Raw genomic sequence first — 18,566 nt, 5'->3', positions numbered from 1 at the left:
TGGGCATAGAGAGAAGGGAGCGCATTTCAGGAATGATGGAGTGTGGGAGGGGACTGAGGACCATATGAATGCCAAAAGTTGTAGCTTCAGATAATGTCACTCCTCATCTACTCTTCAAAATCACCAGTTACTGTCATGATTCCTTTTGTGAAGTGACTGTCTCTTTAAAAGAGATGCTGGTAGGGGCTAAAATGTCATGATTCCTCTGTGCCTTGGATGTGATTTTGAGTTTTAATCAGGAAAAAACACTTGGGCCCCAGGGAATAGGCCAGAGGAGACCTCTTGGCTATATCATAGAAACAGCTGCTGTCCACCATCAGCTAGGATTTGCCTTAAAGGGGCGGGTCCCTGGCAGGTGGTACCATGACATTTCAGCATAACTGGTTTCCCCAAGGAGGGTTATTAGTCTTCTTAAACCAGATATGTTTTGTTTTTCTTGCTGAGGTTATAACAGGAAGCTTTTGGTGAAGGGAAGGGAGGGGCAGAGACCTAAGGAGAGGGAAGGGAGGGCAAATCTGCTGCTATATAGAAACCAGTGGATGACCAAATTTATTGCACAGATTCAAGCACAGAATCTTGGATTTGTGCCAACTCTATTTATATTACCCTTCACTTACACAACCCTGCACACAATAGTGGTTTAGGAGAGATGCCATCTGTGTTTTATTCAACTTTAATTTTTTTTTGGTTTGTTTTGGAATAGACCTTTTCTTTCATGGTACAGAGAACTCCTTGTGAGGAAACTCCTTTTACCCATGCAGATCAACAAGGGAGATAGTCCTAGAGAGCTAAATGGGGGTATTGATTATAGGATCAAAGCTGGAAAGATCCTTAGAGACTAATTCTCTTACTTGATAGAAGGGGAAGCCAAGAGAGAAAAAGTGACTTGCCCATGGTCACTCAGCTAAGAAATATTCAAGGTAGAATTTGAATTCAAGTCTTTGTGATTCCAAGTCTAAAGCTCTATCCACTACACAATAATTTCTCTGAGTCACACAGGCATTAAGAGTCAGAGATGGGACGTCAATCTAAGTCTTCCCATCTGAGGCCTTTATATTCTCTATGCAAATTTGCCTCTTAATTTACTTACAGATAAGAGCAGAAAACTTATAAAAACAAATATAGCTATATATACATACACATATTATCCATCCATATCAATAATTAGACAACTATCAAGCCTTTTTATCGATACACATATATATATATATTTATACACATATAATATGCATACACATATAATTATATATGTTTATATTAACCAGAAGCTTCCTAATACTTGCCACTGGAAGTCTTGGTGAATGCTTTGCTGCCTCAGTAATCAGGTCAATGCTCCAGGAGCTTTATCTTTTATATGAGAATATCAGAAAAATTTGTAATGAGTGTACTAATGCACATGTACCAATCGCTTTCTGTGAAGTGGTCCCAGGAAAGGGTTTGCTTCATTTGTGCAATTCTGTTACACTGGAACCCAGTAGTCTTGGCATTGGCGTGCCATACTATCTTCATGCTTGCTTTGATTTTTCATAACTTTGGCTGTTTGAAACTTGTCACTTGAATTGGTCCAACACTAAATAGAACACTATTTAGACAGCTTTTTGTTGTGTTTGTCATTATTTGGAGATGGGACTTTGAGACTAGTCTCTTGGAACAAAATTCATCATTTCATCTGTGCTTAGATATTTTCTTGAAAGTGTGTATGAAAGGATGATGGCCTGATTTAGAAGTGTCAAATTATGGTTGTTAAAGATACATGTCTAAGCTCCACCTGGACCTAAACCATCTCTGGGACCAGTCTTGTCTATTCCTTTAGAAAAAAAGATCTCTATCAAATTGAGCCCGTGAGTCTTCTGAAAGCAGATCTAGTTTCCTTATGATTTTACTAATTCAAGGTAATTTCCTTATTTCAAGAGACTAAACATGTAGATTTCTTTAAAAAGAACAAAGGACTTCCATTTTTGCATTAGCAAAATGAGAGTTCTTTGTTGGAAATGAACCGAATATGTAGTTCAACTTTGACTTCTGACATCTAATAACTCATTGACCCTGAGAAAGTCACTTAACCTCTCAATGTCTCCAGGCAATCCTCTAAAACTAAGTTTCAGATTAGTGGTTGAGCTATGTAGGGGAAGGGTATTTCCACTCAAGGAGATCTCAAGATTAATGAAGCCACAGGGGAATGGATGATAAATCCACCAACCAAAAAATGACAGTACCAGTTAGTAACATATAGTTACTCAGTTGAATTTCTATTTTAAATAACTTTATTCTTAACTTTAACAAGCTCTTATTAGAAATGCTTTGGTATCAATTCAATAAAAATATGCTGGAATTTTCCCACTTAAAGCATATTATTTAACTGCGAAAGGCAAACATTTGTTTTTTCTAGGTATCTCCATATTTTTTCACAAATAATGGCTATCACGAATGCATGGCATATGCATGTATTATATCTAAGAAGATAACATGTATATGTTTTTATACACACATTATGCCACTTTGGGGATGGAATTCAGGAGAGGAATAACAGAAAAATCATCCAGAAGAGAATGTGAAAAATTTCTTCAATTTCTTCTTTCAGAAATGTTTGGTTACACAAGCGAGCATCTGTCAGATCACCTTTTTCCCCAGTTTTGCCATTCTCATCCTTAGCGCTGTGAATTAGAAAGAGAGAAAGAGAAATAAAGTGTAATTGATGACAAATGTCCTTGTTTTAACTCCAAATATCTTTTGATTAGAAAAAATGGAAGGGGAACAACATACCTCCAATGTTTTGGTCCAACATCGTAAGCATTGATTTATGCACGAAAAGATAGTAGAAATAAGCGGTTGTTAACTTAGAACAGAAGTAGGTTTAGAAACAGATGGAGCCTATTATTATAGTGATTAGAAAAATGAGTGTAGTATTTGTACAGCAAATATCCAATTAGTGCAGTAAAGAAAATATTGAAGCAGGTAGTTAGGTACAGTCAGGTTAGTAGCTTTGCATATTTCCGAGATGTATTCTACAGAAGATACCTAAGCAGTTGCTGTATAAGAATTGAGTTTGAAATGCCTTTTTTCCTCTCTTGAATCTATATAAACTCTGGGTTTACTGTGTGATCCTGATAGATAGAGCAGAATTTATTTCATAGAATCATAGAAACTCACAGTTGCAAGGTAAAGAGCTCATTTAATTCAGCAAATGTTTTCATTATGTGCCAACTATATGCAAGGCACTTTGTTAGACACAGGAAACAATTCATGCCCTCCATGAGCCTATAGCTTCATAGGGAAGAGGTCTCAACCTTTGTCCAATCAGTCAACCTTTCTGGATCTCATTTTCCTCAACTTTAAAATGAAACATTTGGTTCTCTGAGTATTACCATGATCTGGGAGAATCCTGAAAGATTTATGATGGGGGATGCTATCCACCTCGAGAGAAAGATCAGTTGGAGTTGGATGGATGAGAATCAAAGCATACTATCTTTCACACCAGTATAGTTATGGTTTTATTTTGGGGTTTTGGTTTTGTATGAGTGTGTTCTTATAACAACGACCAATAGGCAAGTGTGTTTTGCATGATAATAAAAATAAAATTAAATTAAAAAAATAAAAATAAAACGAAGCATCTGGACTAGATGATTCCTAGGGTCCACATCTGTCTGTTGATCTATGAACATTTGCATTTTCACTTTTACTTGAAGTATGATTTCCCTCCCTATATGAAAGGTCACCCAACTTCTTAAAAACTTCCAGTGACAGGGAACTTTCCATCTCGTGAAGCAACCCCACCTACTTGGGCTATTCTTTTGCCATATTGAACCAAATTTTCCTTCCTGTGCCTTCCAGGCAGTGTTCAGAGTTCTTCCTTCTAAGTCTCAGCAGAAACTGAATTTATCTCTACTTTTATTAATTTTATTTTATTAATTATTTTATTAATTTTATTTATTAATCTATCTCTAATTTTATCATAAATTTCAAATATTTGAGTCAGACTATTGTGATCATTTAGGATTTGAACCAATAATTAAGATCCTTTAAATTGAGCTAAACATATTTCATCTTTTGAATTCAAACCATTGGCATACTCTTAGGAACATGCAGAATACAAGTTTCTTCAGGGCAGGGACTATTTGTTGTTGTTGTTATTGTTTTGTTTTATCTTTGTAATTCCAGTACCAACCCAAAGGATCTTCCATAGAGTAGAGATATTTTCCATAGAGAAAACTAGGCATTCCTTGGCCTAATGATATGCTGCAAAAACTTCAGAACATATTTTTATACCCACAGATTTATGTTGTTGAGTCATTTATTCAGTTATGTCTAACTTCATGACCCCATTTGGGATTTTCTTGACAAAGATACTAGAGTGGTTTGTCATTTCCTTCTTCAGCTCATTTTACAGATAAAGAAAATAAGGCAAAGAGTTAAGTGACTTGTCCAGGTTCACACAGCTAGTAAGTATCTGAAGACAGATTCAAACTCAGGAAGATGGCTCTTCTTGACTTCAGGTCTGGCACTCTACCTATTGTGCTACCTAGCTGTCCCCTTACAGATTTAATCTTTGGATAATTCCAATGACATTCTAATACTATGCCATTAAAGCACAAACTTCCTGCATATCATCTGCCACTGCCATGTTTAAAAATGGGAGATAGATTATTGGTGTGCTGGCTGCCACAATCACTTGGTCCTTCTTCTGGTTTAAGGATTCTTAGGATGTAAGTTCTCTGATTGCTTAGACAGGCATTAATTTAACTGCCCTCAAATAAAAGGAGTTAAAAGTGCCATGGGATATCAAAACTGAAACTGGTACTATTTTCACTTGTGGCAAGGGACCCTAGAGATGCAGGGGAGCCTCCTCCAGAGTGTAGTCATTGTGGAGAGGAAGTTCATGCTGAGAACATTCCATGGTTTCCACTCTCATAAAAGTATGCCCACTAAAGAGAAGAAACACACTTAACTGATAGGCTGGAGTTAGACTGGGGAGAAGCTTTCTTAGGAAGGTGCCATGAATGTCCTCTACATTTCCTACCCTGGGATAGAACTCCAGTTGCCTCATCCTTCTCCAAAGAACATAGTTCATAAGTGTGAGAAGAGAACTTGACCCTTGGGTGATCTAAGACCGGAACTGAAACAATAATAATCACACTTATCCAGCCATTATATTTAAAAAGAATGTTTTCTTCTTAAAGACTTTCAAAACTACTTTTCCCTTTGGATGCTGAGGAAGATTATTCTTAATTTTTTTCTAGTTATAGGAACAGCACCACATCTCTAGATTTGGTCTACATGAAGCCTGGATGGAGACTATCCCCTCATCCTTGGTCAGGGATTAAACTACAGAATTAGTAAACAATGTGAAAGCAGAGGCAAAATGTAGATTAGAAGGAAGAATTGCATTTTGAGTTTTTCTGTAATCTATTTTATCTTCTCACACTGTATTTTGTACTTTCTCTCCGTGAGAGCAGGGGAAATGTCTTTGCTCATGCTGTAGGCAGTGCAGAGATATGTTTATTCAAGTTTTTAAAATGGCACTTTGGACCTGCGGGGTAAGGTCACAACTATCCAATTTTTTGTGTTACCATTTTTTAAAGGGCTCCCTAGAACAACTGTCTAGTTCTTAAAAAAGAAAAAAAAAGACGAGAAGTTTCTATTTAGCAGGCTCATGATACACAAGAGAATGGGCAGCTCCTTGGGGTTAGAGAGCACTCAGGAGCAGAAAGATCTCTCCAAGTAGCAACTATATATGTATTTTTCCCCCTTCCTTGGAATAAAATTTATTGGTCTGGATGACCCAGGCTTAGTTGCTTAACCTTCCAGTGGTAATTTTCACATTATCTTTACCTTTTTATGGCTGCTCTAACTCCCGTTAATGGTAGGAGGTGGGAAAAGGAGGGAGAGAGAGAGAGAGAGGGAAAAAGAGAGAGAGAGAGAGAGAGAGAGAGAGAGGTAGAAAGGAAGATTCCTGTTTATATATGGTCTTGACTAAAAGACCTTTGTGTTTGCTTCTCATACAGAAATATTGTGATTAAATAGAATATTAACAGTGCCAATAAATATCTATGTAGAATCTTTGGGCCCATATCAAAAATCACTGTCTAAAATCTTGATTGGTGTGCTTGATGCTACTTCACAGATTGTGAAGTTGGCATATTTTGGCTTTAGTGTATCCAATTTCTCTTTGCTAAGTTAACCTTCCAAGCACATCCCTCTCTCTGGTGTCATCTAAGGTTCTCATGTTCCCTTCATCCTCCCTCCTCTAAAACCAGGTTTCAGGAAATAATCTGTTAAACTCATTCACTATAATGTGCAAATTACTGATAAGGTTTTAAATGTTACCTCTTACAGGATAATTTACATTTTAGCTGAACTCTTAAGGAATCCAGACAAAGGAATGCAACTGAAAGCAATGGTAGAAATCACTGAAGAGATGGGAGTAGCAATTTTTCCTTTGGGGGCTGGGATGGGGAGACGGAGCTTTCTGATGCCTTTGGAATCAACTTCCCTAGGTAGTTACTGACTCCACCTGTGTCTAAGACTGAGCCTGCAGATAATGTGTGTTGGACCATTTTCCTTATAAGGTTTTATCTTAGATCTGAAATTTGTGGCCCAAATAAGAAAACACAGATATGAAACAATTTAATGGGAGAGCTAGTGAATTTAGACTATTTTATCTTATAAGTAACTTTCAGTGATAGTACAGCCTTTTGAATTGTTACTTTGTCTGGAAAAGGTTTTCCTGTTTTGATTATTTTAGCTCTGTGGCATGATTAGTGTTGTCTGAAAAAGTTAGTCACTTCCTGCCTTTATCCACTTTGCAAATGTGTTGACACCGTTAGAGCAGAAGAAATGAGGGTGCTGAGGGGAGTTGGTCAACTTCCAAGTTCAAGAAGGGGGTGGTTTTAAGATAGGTAATGTAGTCATTGTTGACTTTCCGAAGCCTTCCAAACTATTTTCTTAGCTGAAATGAGGCTGAAAGGTTTAAAGTTTAAACAAAGCTCATTGTTGCAACAGAAAGGAAAACTGCTGGTGGCTCAGGCTTGCTTTTGTGAAGTGCCACCATTCCAGTTCTGATCTAAGAAGGGAATTTAAGGGCACTCACTCCAGGAAGCCAGAAGTTTCTCCAAAAAACTAAACTTGGTTTGGAAATGACACATTTAATTTAATTAGCTAAATGAAGAGAATGGAGCTCAGCTGTCTGACATGCTGGCTACAGTCCTTATGGCTGATAAATAGCTTAGGAAGACACTTTTTGGAGAAAGCAGGAAGAATAATAGTTTTGAAATGTTTTGGATTCATTAGAATTCGATAGTCATTGCTTTTCGATGAAAATCTCTGTAATAGATTGCTTACCATCTCAATGAGGGAGTAGGAGTAGGAGAGAGTGATAGTAGGAAGGAGGGAGAGAATTTGGAACACAAAATTTGGAAAAATGGATGTTAAAATTGTTTTTACATGTAATTGGGGCAAATAAAATGATAATAATAAAAAAGAAAATCTCTGTAATATAAGCTATAGAAATTATTTTATTTTCTATAATGCTCAGTGCCTCTTTGATTCTTACCTCTCAACAAAGTTAGGGAAGGGTTATGGGAAACTCCTGGTATGGGAACTCCTACCAACACAGATTACAATTTGTCTATTATTCAGTCCATAATCCTCCTACAGAGCTGCATGAGGCACAGCTAGGTTAGATGAATTGCCTAAGACCATCCACCTAATAAATGTCACAGGAGGTATTTGAACCTGTCTTTTTGACTCTAAGCCCAGCATTCTATGTCCTATACCATGGCTCCCTTTATAGTTAACATAGTCATTCTAACTTATTGACATGCTTCCTTTTGTTCTTTACAAATGTGAAGCAGAAATCAATAAATACTCTGCTTGTGTCCTGGTGACTAAGATGCAATAAATCTAAAAACAATGAGTTATCATTTTTATAGAAAAAATGTCAAGGATATTTTTCTCATTCATGTTCTGTTATAAAAATTGATAACATGAGAAATGTATATTTTTATATCACAAATCCATGGAAAAATAAATTTTCTGAGCTTGAAAAAGGAATGAAGAGTAAAAAGATATATACAAGCATTAGGAAAATTGGTATTTTCCCATCTAAAATAAAAATATTAAAAAATAAGGAAACAGGTAACAAAGTTATTAAAATATTAAAAAAATCCATGGTGAAGGCAAGGTAGAAAAAAAATCAGGTTGCTTGGCTTTTCCTGAAAAGTTAAGGCATATATTAAATGATACACAAATAAGCTTGAAGTGTTTGGTATGTAGAGAAAAAAATAATGTTGTCAGTTACTTAATATAAAAAGGGATCTAACTGTTTTCATATAACAAAGCATAACAAGTCTAAAGATGAACTTTAGTTAACTAAGACAAAATAATGCCATATGCAATCTTGGTCCATCCTCTTTTCTACTTTTCTGACCATCAGAACCATCTTTTTTAGGTTTGACCTTGCAAGATTATCCACCTTGAGTTCAGATATGTCAGATTTAACCCAGTGCTAAGAAGAAACATGAATTAATAACCTGGCTGCATAGTGATAACAATTTAGATGAAAAATTATGAAAGAGTCATTCCATGTTAGTCTATCTGACAGTCCCAGAGGTGCTAAGCAAGGAGGTTTATTAATCAGAGAAAGAAACTTAAGGAAGCAGCTCATCACATGACTGAACAGCACTGGCATGCCTTGTCTTTGTTATTACCTGTGAGGGAAGGATCCTCTGTCCCATCTCCCGCTCTCTGGACATCAAGGTTAGGTTGGTGGATGGGGTGGTTTAAACTTTCCTTTTGTTCATTCAGGGCTATGGATTTTTTGTGAGGTGACTGATGGCTTGAGTTTTCATGTGGATTGATTTCTGATCTCTTTCTGGGGAGTGGTGTTGGCTTAGCAGGTTGGTATACCTTACTATAGTGGCCAACAGGATGATAAGATGGTTTCTCAGCTTCAACTTCCTCCTCTTCATCATCATCAATTACCACCAGCTCTGCATGGATGATTCCATCATACCCTGTTAGGAGCTTTCTTTCTTCTTCATCAGCATCCTCTGCCTGCTGATACCCCATGAAAATCATGGTAACAGGTTTCGAGTCATCTATATCACAAGGCATGGATTGAACAACATTGTACTTGATATCTTCTTCATCTTCCTGGACAGTTGGTGAAGAACACTGGTGTACTGACTTCCTATTGGATGACTCTTGGGGATTCTCTTTTGCCTTGGACAAGGGCACACATTCCTCTTGAATCATATTGGTTTCTTCCCTAGATGGCATCATCTTTTGATGGGTATGAACACTATCTTCTGTCTGGTGTACAACTGATCTGGGGCGAGGTACTGGTCTCATGGTACTAAGATGATTGTCCTTCTGTAATCCATTTCCCAAGTTGTGTGAAGAACCATTTAAACTATTGCCTAGTCCATTAGCTTGAATGTGCATCTTTTCTCGAAGATTTGGTCCGGAGGTTATACCTTCTTTCTGTGGGGTTAAAGGTCTGCAAAACTGATTGGCATACACAGGCTCATGATATTCAGTTGGAGATTGAGAGTTTCTCTCTGAAGCTTGTCTTAAAAGTTCTTCCACCTCAATGGGTGCTAGGTCATCAGTGCCATTAAGGGCAACATGGTGATTGGAGCTGACTGCATAGATTGATTTTCGGCCATCATCATAAACTTTTATGCCTGTACCTTTAAAGTCATCTGATGGGACAGGTATTGAAGATAGTACTGTGCTCTCTCCAGTCTTCATGTCTTTTTCAACTTTAATTTCCATGGTGTACAAAGCTATTGAGAAAAAAAGTTTATTTTTAATTGAACATTCATTCAACACACATTTATTGTGTCTCTTATATGTAAAATCATATTTCTAGTTTATGGGGACATAAAAAACCCTTAAAATCCAGGATAGAGAATAAGAAAAATATACTGTAATAAAAGGCAAAATATGACACCTTGACACTAGAGCTTCACAAAATATCACATTTTTTCCCCAGCAGATGGACTCTGGTCTTGGGTTGCTGTTGCCCTTCTATAGATTTTTAATCATTCTGTCTTTCCTATGGACTGTTTCCTAATAGGTAAGGTAAACCTGTAGGAATGAACATTGATTTTTGTCATTTTAACTCTTGCTCTGTATATATCTTATTTGTACATGATTATTTTATGTAGTCTATTCATTTAGATTGTGAGTTACTTGAGAATAGAAATTATCTTTTACATTTCTTTGAATCTGTAGTACTTTGCACAGAGTATCACACATTTTTTGTTGTTGTTCAGTGATTTTCAGTTGTGTCTGACTCTTTGTGATCTCATTTGAGATTTTCTTGACAAAGATACTAGGATGGTTTACCATTTCCTCCTCTAGCTCATTTTACAGACAAGGAAACTAAGGCAAATAGGAGTGACTTGCCCAAGGTCACATAGATAGTGTCCGTGGCCAGATTTGAACTCATGAAGATGAGTCTTCTTAACTTCAGACCTGACATTATTCACTGTGCTATCTAGTTGCCTTCATGACATAATAGATGCTTAATAAAAGTTTGTTGACTGACTCTGTTCACTGAAAATAGTGCATTGTTCTCCTCCTAAATAAAGGTTCGCAATAGTACTCTAATGTATTATATAGACAAAGGAGAAGGATCACGGCAGAATGTTTTTGAGGGCAGGAACCAATTCATTTTTTGTCATTGCATCCCTGATACTGGTACATGATATATTTTCTGGTACATAATAAATGCTTGTTAATTGACATGGGGAAATAAGGCTTTTACTCTATGGCTGAAATTCTTCTCTTCTGGCCACCTAACTTTCTCTCCTAGGGCTTCAGATTATCTGTCCATACTTTAGAGTTTTATCCATCCTTCTAGAGATTTTGAGGCTCTAGCCCTAGCATGATTGAGACAGTTAGCTATTGTTCTTTTACTGGTAAAACTACCTCTTCCACCTGTTGCCTTATGCTAGAATCTAGGCCTGGGTTCCTGAGATCTCAAGACCACATGGTCCTGTTTCTTGTGTTTGGTGTCCCCATCCAGCATGGTTTCTCTTAATTTAGAAAGTTAAAAAAATCTGATTTATACCAAATCAGTGGCCTATGCTGGCTCCTTTATTATTGTCAGAGCTATTATAATAGACATTTCTTAGAGTCAAGAAACCCTGGATACCTGTCCTTGGTCTAGATCAGTGGTTCCCAAACTTTTTTGACCTACCTCCCCCTTTCCAGAAAAAAATATTACTTAGCCCCCTGGAAATTAATTTATTTTAATTTTAATAGCAATTAATAGGAAAGATAAATGCACCTGTGGCCATCACTGCCCCCCTAAATCACTGCAGCACCCACCACGGGGCGGTGGCGCCCACTTTGGGAATCACTGGTCTAAATGAATACTCTAAATCCATTCCTGCTTTAAGAGATTGACATCCCTAGAGGAATGTTTTATTGGAATTTAGGTAGATCACTAGAAAAATGAATAGAACATACCTCCCTCACCCCTAACATCTTAGGACTAAGAACTCTGGTTGTAGCCTGAGCACAGATTCAGACAGCAAATTTTGAAAAATTCAAAGCCCAAATTCGAAATCTGCCAATATGATGAGTTGTTGGGATACCTTTTCTATTTTGCTCATCCTCTTCTATTCCTTCATCTCTTTCTTTCCTTAACCTAGATGGTATGTAGGATTTTGGAAGGTCAGGGATATTTGCATAGATGTCTTCAATGGTCTCTATGTATGTGGGAGAGAGAGCGAGAGCCAAATAAGGTTAGAATTTATTAAAACAATAATAAAATTATAAGTAGGCTTACAAAAACAATACCTTTATTTTCTAAGAACCAGACTGCCTCAAACTATACATACCTTCTGGTTTTTCTGTCTTTTCCTCCTTCACAGACTATAAAGAAAAAATATTTTTATGATTATTGAAGTTTTTGAAAATTAGTTCAAAATACAGACTAAATTTAGTAGTTTTGGATACTAGTTGGAGGATTAGGTCTGTGAAGGAATCATTTTTAAAATCTTCAGTGCTTACCCTTATAATATCTTCTGCTGTTCTCTCAACTGATTTTAGTTTCTTTAAAATTGCCTCTTCATGAGCTGAGATTTGTAATTCTGCCTTTTCAAGTTCTTCAATCTCTTTCTCAAGTCTGAGAAGAAAAATTTACACAGTTGGTAAGGGCTGATCCTATAGCCTATTGGTTGCCAAATATCTACTAAGAATATTTTTATGTAAAGGAAAGAACTGAGCAATTTAGTTGGAATAGGGAGTCATTTGTTTACTATGCATCTCTTTTTCTGGATGTCTCTTTGTGATGGAAAGATTAACCTTTGAAGACGTCTTTCTCAAAGACTCTTCCAAGGACAAGCTGTTATAACTCTCAAGATGCTGGAAGATTTTGAGTATGAATATATCCTTTTCTACAGTTCATTTTACAGATGAGGAAACTGAAGCAAACAAGGTTAAATTATTTGCCTAGTGTCATTCAGTAAGGGTCTGAGGTTGGATTTGAACTCATGAAGATCAGTCTTCCTGACTTTCAGCTTGGTACACTATTGACTGCACCACCCAGCTGCCCCACTAGGGGACAGGACATGTACATAAATGAGTCAATAGAAAAAGAATAGCCAAGGAACCTGATGATGAATATGCTATAACCTCAGAAAGAGCTCTGATAATATTTCTAAGGCTCTCTCAGATCCCTAGAAGAAAGTTATATATTGGGCCATAGAGATATGATACTATAAATATTCTGAGGGGCATCTAGGTGCATAAAGGAGGACCTGAGTTCAAATCTTGTTTCTGACACTTACTAGCTGAGTAGGCAAGACATGTAACCTTATTTGATTAAGTTTTCTCATCTGTAAAAATGAAATGGAAAAGGAAATGGCAAACCACTTCAGTATCTTTGCCAAGAAAATCACAAGTGGAGTCACAAAAAGTTGAATACAACTGAAACTATTGAATAAAAAAATATTCTGGAAGTATTCACGTGATTTGGCCATAAAGCTAGCAAATAAAGCTGTTGAGTTGAGGGCAAACCTATGGGACACAAAGAGCCCTCTCTTAGGGCATACATGCCATTGCCCTAGCACAGAATTTGCCAGAATGTGCTACTAGAAAGCCAGAGGAACACAGAACTGGGCTTCTCTCCTCCTCCTCTCCATGAAAGCCTGAGGACATTTCTCATATCACCTGCCCCTCTGAAAGGTTTGCCATCACTGCTCTATGCCATATTATCTCTAGGACAGTAGAAAGATCACTGATAAATAAATAGTAGGGATTCTGTTATTTTAAGGAGTTAGCAAAAATGTTTGCTAAGTCAGAATGTCACTGACGTGAGATTTAGGAATCTATATTTGAAAGTGCTGAATTGGGTATCAGATAATTACCTTTGGTATTAACTAGCAAGGAAAGGGATTTTCATGGTGGAGAAGGAAATCTTAATAATCTTCTAACTAGATAACTAAACCTTAGAGTTTGGGAGATTTAAGAATAGCTTACATTTATATAGTACATTAAGTTTTTCAAAGTACTTTATAGATATCTCATTTGATTCTCAGAACAGTTTTTTGAGGTAGTTGGTATTATTAACCCCCATTTTGCAGATGAAGAGATTGAGTCTCAAAAAGGTTAAAAGACTACTTTTACTTCCATTAAGTGCCTGAGGTAGGATTCAAACTCAAGTATTTCTGGTTCCAAGTCAAGAGCTCTGATCATGGCCACAATACAGTGAATATTGCTGAATATTAGTGTTAGATGTTGAATAAATTGTCAAATTACAGAAATAGTGATTCAACTTTATAAAAAGCCTGTTGTGTCTTTTTGGGAATTTCATTTTAAACAGGGGTGGGAAATTTCTGGTCTTTGGGATGATCAGGCTCTGGATTTAATTTCATTTAGCCTGTGGGACAAATGCAGATGGTTAATATTTCAATTTATGTCCATAGTGACAAAAAGGCAACATAGCTTTAAAACACTAGATGGGGGTATTGCTTCAAGAAAGACATGCTATTTCTCTGTGTCTGTGGGTGCTTTGTTCTCTTTCTGGCAGTATTCCTCTCAATATATATGGGTCTTTGCAGCTCTTCCTCAATGTTTCCATCTCAGTATAAGAGCATTTTCTATTCTTTTTCTCTCCGCTGTATTTTCTTCTACCCTTTTCCTATCTATCACTTTGTCTTACCTGGTCATGATTTAGGACAATAAGTACACACATATACATTATTGTTTCATTTATCAAAGACAATTTTGTTCCTGGATTTTTAATTTCAAGAAAAGCTCCAATTTATGTTTTCATTTCTTTGACCTATATCCACATCCTCCCCCGACTCTGCCAATTCACTTGACCCCCAGTATATAAAAATGGTTTCCCATCCTTGATTTAAAACTATGCAGATCTAGGGCTTAATTGGTACCTCCTTGGTACCTTTTTTTTGGGGAAAGCGTTCTCAGTAATACTAAGAACGAGCCATGAAGTTGAAGTGGGAGAAAAGAGAATACTTTCTCGCCCCCGCCTACCCCATCCTGAAAGCTCTTTGGAGATTCTTTTGAAAATCCCTCTCACTTTCCTGCTGTATTTCTCACCCTGATGGTTCAGCATTTCCATAAGTACTGCCATTTCCTTCTCTGGTAGGTATTGCCTTTCAAAAAAGGCACAGAAATCTTGGAAATGCTGATTTGGTATGAAAGGAACAGACTTTGCCGCATGACAAATGCCCTTTTTGGAGCCTCCCTGGCTGTGACAGAGGGTCTGATGGATGCTAATGCCTCTTAGAGTTACTGGTAGTTGGTGGGCAGGTACTGGAGTGCCAATTTAGATAAGCAGAGTACATGAAAGAGGAGTTGTAAATGCTATCCATTATCTGAATCTTTCTTCTGCCTGTTCCTTTCACTGGGGAAGGGATTGGGGGAGGGCTATTTTCTAGAGCTAGCTAGGTAAAAGCAGGTATCTTTCAGTTCTTCCAGAGTTCTAGTAATAACCTCCTTCATCATCAAGGGATAATGCCCTGAATCCAATCCCAACCAGCAATTTATTGTCTTGCAAAAAGGACTGAACATAAACTTCAGGTGTCTTAAGTAGTGGCTATTTCAAAAAGCAATTTTTTGGCTGCTGAGCATCCATTTGTCTCTTTCAGAGTTTGGTAGTGTTAAGAAGAAATCATGGCCAGGTGGAATTTATCAGACAGATTAGAACCCAGGAGAGGTGTAATAAAACCCCCAACACAACAGCTTTATTTGCCAGTTCCTACTCCAGCTGTTGCCTAATTAATAAGGAAAAGCCACATCTGTCTTTGAAAGTCCTGAGCAGTTGTCAAGTATTTTGATAAAGATAAACTTTCTTTTCAATGGGGACAAAAATGTGGCTTTATATAAGGAAACATAATTAGAACTATTAGAAACTGGGATGGATTGCCTCAGGCAGGAGTGGGTTCCTTCACCCTGGAGGTATTCAATGAGCAGACTTGATGACCACTTGTTAGAGATGTTACAGAAGAGATTATTTGGTTAGTTTTGTATTTGGATTAGATGGTCTCTGAGGTCTTTCTTTGAGACAATGTTGCATGGTGGGAAGAATCCTGGATTTGGAGCCTGAAGACTTGATTTTGAGTCCTGACTTTCCTACTTCTTGTGTGACCCTGACACAGGGTAAGTTGCTTAAGCTTTCTTGGTCTTAGGAGCCTTATTTCATCTTTCAAATGAAAGTGTTGAATTTGATGACCTTTAAGATCATTTCCAGTTCTAAAAACTTTATAATCTCATAATTTATAAGCCTATCAATTCTGTGATCCTGTGGTCTTCTATTCTAGGTAGACGCTATGGGAAATTAAGTAAGGATAAATCAATATGGATGCCTTAAAACATAGCATTCATTTTGTTTATTAGAATAATTGCGGATTTTATTCCTTGCTCTTAAAAAAGATTTTGGAATGGTAAACGCAGGTAGCAAATTTGTACAAGTGCTACTCTTTCTGTGTAAACATGGTGCTACTGGAATGCAAATACTTGGAATTGCTCTCTTGTCCTTGTGACAGGTGGTAAGAGTCAGAAAAATGGGTAATAGAACCTACAATTTATTTCACCTAGATGAAGATCCTTATAGGAACTCTGATCTCCAACTTCACTAGTGGTTACTAGAATATAGTTGCAATGTTGTTATGGGGAATCCATACTTGTTTTAGAAAATACTATATTTATTGAGATAAGACCTTAGAAGACAGAGATAACATTACATTATCTTTGGAGTGGCCATAAGTTAAATGTATGTGTGTATGTATACACACATATACAATACCACATATACATTATATATAATCTAGATACAGATATTGTATGAGAACATAGTACTAAGTCTGTATTTGTTGAATGCACGACTTCTCCCAAGCTAGTATATTCCTGTGATCTTCATTTTATTTTTTGGCAAAGAAGATTAGCATAACTAATTTATTCAGATTTGTCTTTTGTACATATACATACATGTATGTAGATATCTCTATATATCTACATGTATAATTAGTTTGGGGGTTAATTTACCTACCTCTAGGTCTGAGGTAATCTCAGAGCTTTAAGGATCTACTATTTAATTGGTGAGGGTAATCTCTCAATTGATACATAATTTAGCAGAATTTTGAGAATTTCCATGAGTGAAAAATTTTTCACTTGGGTTGCTAACTTTCCCATGATGAGGTTCTTCAAATTTGGCAAGGCTGGTCTTTAGATAAAAGGTATGCCATCAATAGAATGGAAGGTCCTTGAAGGTGAGAACTATTTTTTGTTTTGTTTTTGTATCCCTTGAATCTAGCACAGTGCCTTGAACATTGTAGGGGCTTAAGAATGTTTGCTGGGTTGGATTATGTTGGATCTAGCATGTATTTTAGGTGATACCTGGCAAAAAAATTAGGTTCATTTCACTTCATGATGAAGCATAAGAGTACTACCTAAGTAGAGGAAAATAAGAAGAATGATTAAAATTAATTTATCAAAGTTTGTAAAATTAAGGTTCTTAATTGTGATTTTGTAGAGTTTTTGTATTTCAAAATGACAGTTAAATTTACAAATGGCTAATATTGGCATTATCAAGCTAATCTTGAACTGCTCAAAATGAATGGCTAATGATCAAAGCGAATAAGAATAATACTTAACATTTATTTAGCACTTTAAGGTTTGGAAAGTGCTTCTGTAAAGCACTCTCTCACCTGATTCTTACAATAACTGTGAGGTAGATACTAATATTATCTCTGCTTTACAGATGAGGAAACAACTTATCAGAGATTAACAAAACCTATCCACTAACTAGTAGACCTTAGTTGTACCCCATAACATTAATTTAGTTAGACTGGTCCTTAGAAGACTGATGTACAATATGTCATTAGATCTATACTCATGGTCTTTCCAGCTTTGTGAGACCAGTCAGGACTTGTGCTTTGAAGGTTTACTTTTGAGAATCCAGGTATACCTTCATGCCCCAATAAGGCTCTAGATTAGAATGTTAATTTAGTGGTGGACCAAAATTATACTAATTACACATCAAATATTACCATAAGGTGTATGTGAAGGCTTTCTCTGTGAACTTTAGCTAGTAATAATTTAGGATTGACCAAGAGTAAAGACCACATTTGTTCTATAACATACAAGTCATGTGGTTGGTGGTGATGGTGATAGGGAGCAGTATTAGAAATTATCTTTTAAAAAGTCTAGAACTTTGATTAGTATTTTGATCAATTCAATGAAAATGATACTTCAAAATTTAAAGGATATTTAGTTTCCTCAATGTGATTACTCTCTCAATTGATGTCAAACAGCACCTTCTCTCTCTATGCTTTCACAGAATGTTTCCGTGAGTTGCTGTGTCTAAAATAATTCCATAGCAAATGGCCAACCCTCTAGTAATGAGTGCTTTAAAATAATAACAGATGTCATTGACATAGAATTGTAAAATTTTTAAATTGTTTCACATATATTAATATGATCTTCATGACAATCTTGGGAGGTAAATAGTGCAGGGATTATAATCTCTACTTTCTACATGCTTCTACAAAGTCCTCTTCTGACCTCTCACAACATGGAGGTGATTTTTGGTCATCTAAAATTTAATAATATTTGTAATAAACCTTAAAATACTAAATAAACTAGCTACTATGAGCATTACTATTATTCTTGTCAAGGCCATGTTTATTGCATATAAGCTCTGGAATTTTATACCAGATACTGTAATGTGCTTCTCTGAATTTCTAAGTAATAGGACCTCAGCTCCTTGTGTGTCCTTTGTGTCCTCATAACAATACACATACACACAAACATACACTATACTACATCAAGAAAACCTTCAAATATGGTCCTAGCAATACACATATGCTTTTTTATTGGATGAAACTAGCTAAGTATGGAGAGATTTATCATTAGTAGGTTGGTCACTTGATATAAGGAGTTGTTCAACTCTGTGTGTGAAATGATTCCTGTAAGCCCACTTCTGTTTCTGCATTGATGTTGGTGGAATGGCAGAAAAAGAGCAAGACGGTATTTGAGTCATACCATTTCTGAACTGTCTAGTAATTTGTTCTAGACAGTGGTTGACA

The 18,566-nt window shown here is 36.5% G+C and overlaps 1 protein-coding gene across 1 annotated transcript in view; it reads right to left on the bottom strand.

Annotated features, from left to right (window-relative positions):
- Positions 1 to 2,260: 2,260 nt before the first annotated feature.
- PALMD (palmdelphin) overlaps positions 2,261 to 18,566 on the bottom strand; it is a 58,892-nt gene continuing 42,586 nt past the window's right edge. Inside the window, exons 4-8 of the mRNA XM_044672123.1 lie at positions 12,025 to 12,139; positions 11,853 to 11,886; positions 11,607 to 11,720; positions 8,706 to 9,785; positions 2,261 to 2,654 (exon numbers count right to left, since the gene is read on the bottom strand). Of these exons, the coding sequence (XP_044528058.1) occupies positions 2,611 to 2,654; positions 8,706 to 9,785; positions 11,607 to 11,720; positions 11,853 to 11,886; positions 12,025 to 12,139 (1,387 nt within the window). The 3' untranslated portion in view covers positions 2,261 to 2,610. The remainder of the gene's footprint in view (positions 2,655 to 8,705; positions 9,786 to 11,606; positions 11,721 to 11,852; positions 11,887 to 12,024; positions 12,140 to 18,566) is intronic.

Source organism: Gracilinanus agilis, chromosome 4 (genome assembly GCF_016433145.1).
Source record: "Gracilinanus agilis isolate LMUSP501 chromosome 4, AgileGrace, whole genome shotgun sequence".
Lineage (NCBI taxonomy): Eukaryota > Metazoa > Chordata > Mammalia > Didelphimorphia > Didelphidae > Gracilinanus > Gracilinanus agilis.
This window is presented reverse-complemented; position numbering and strand designations above follow the sequence as displayed.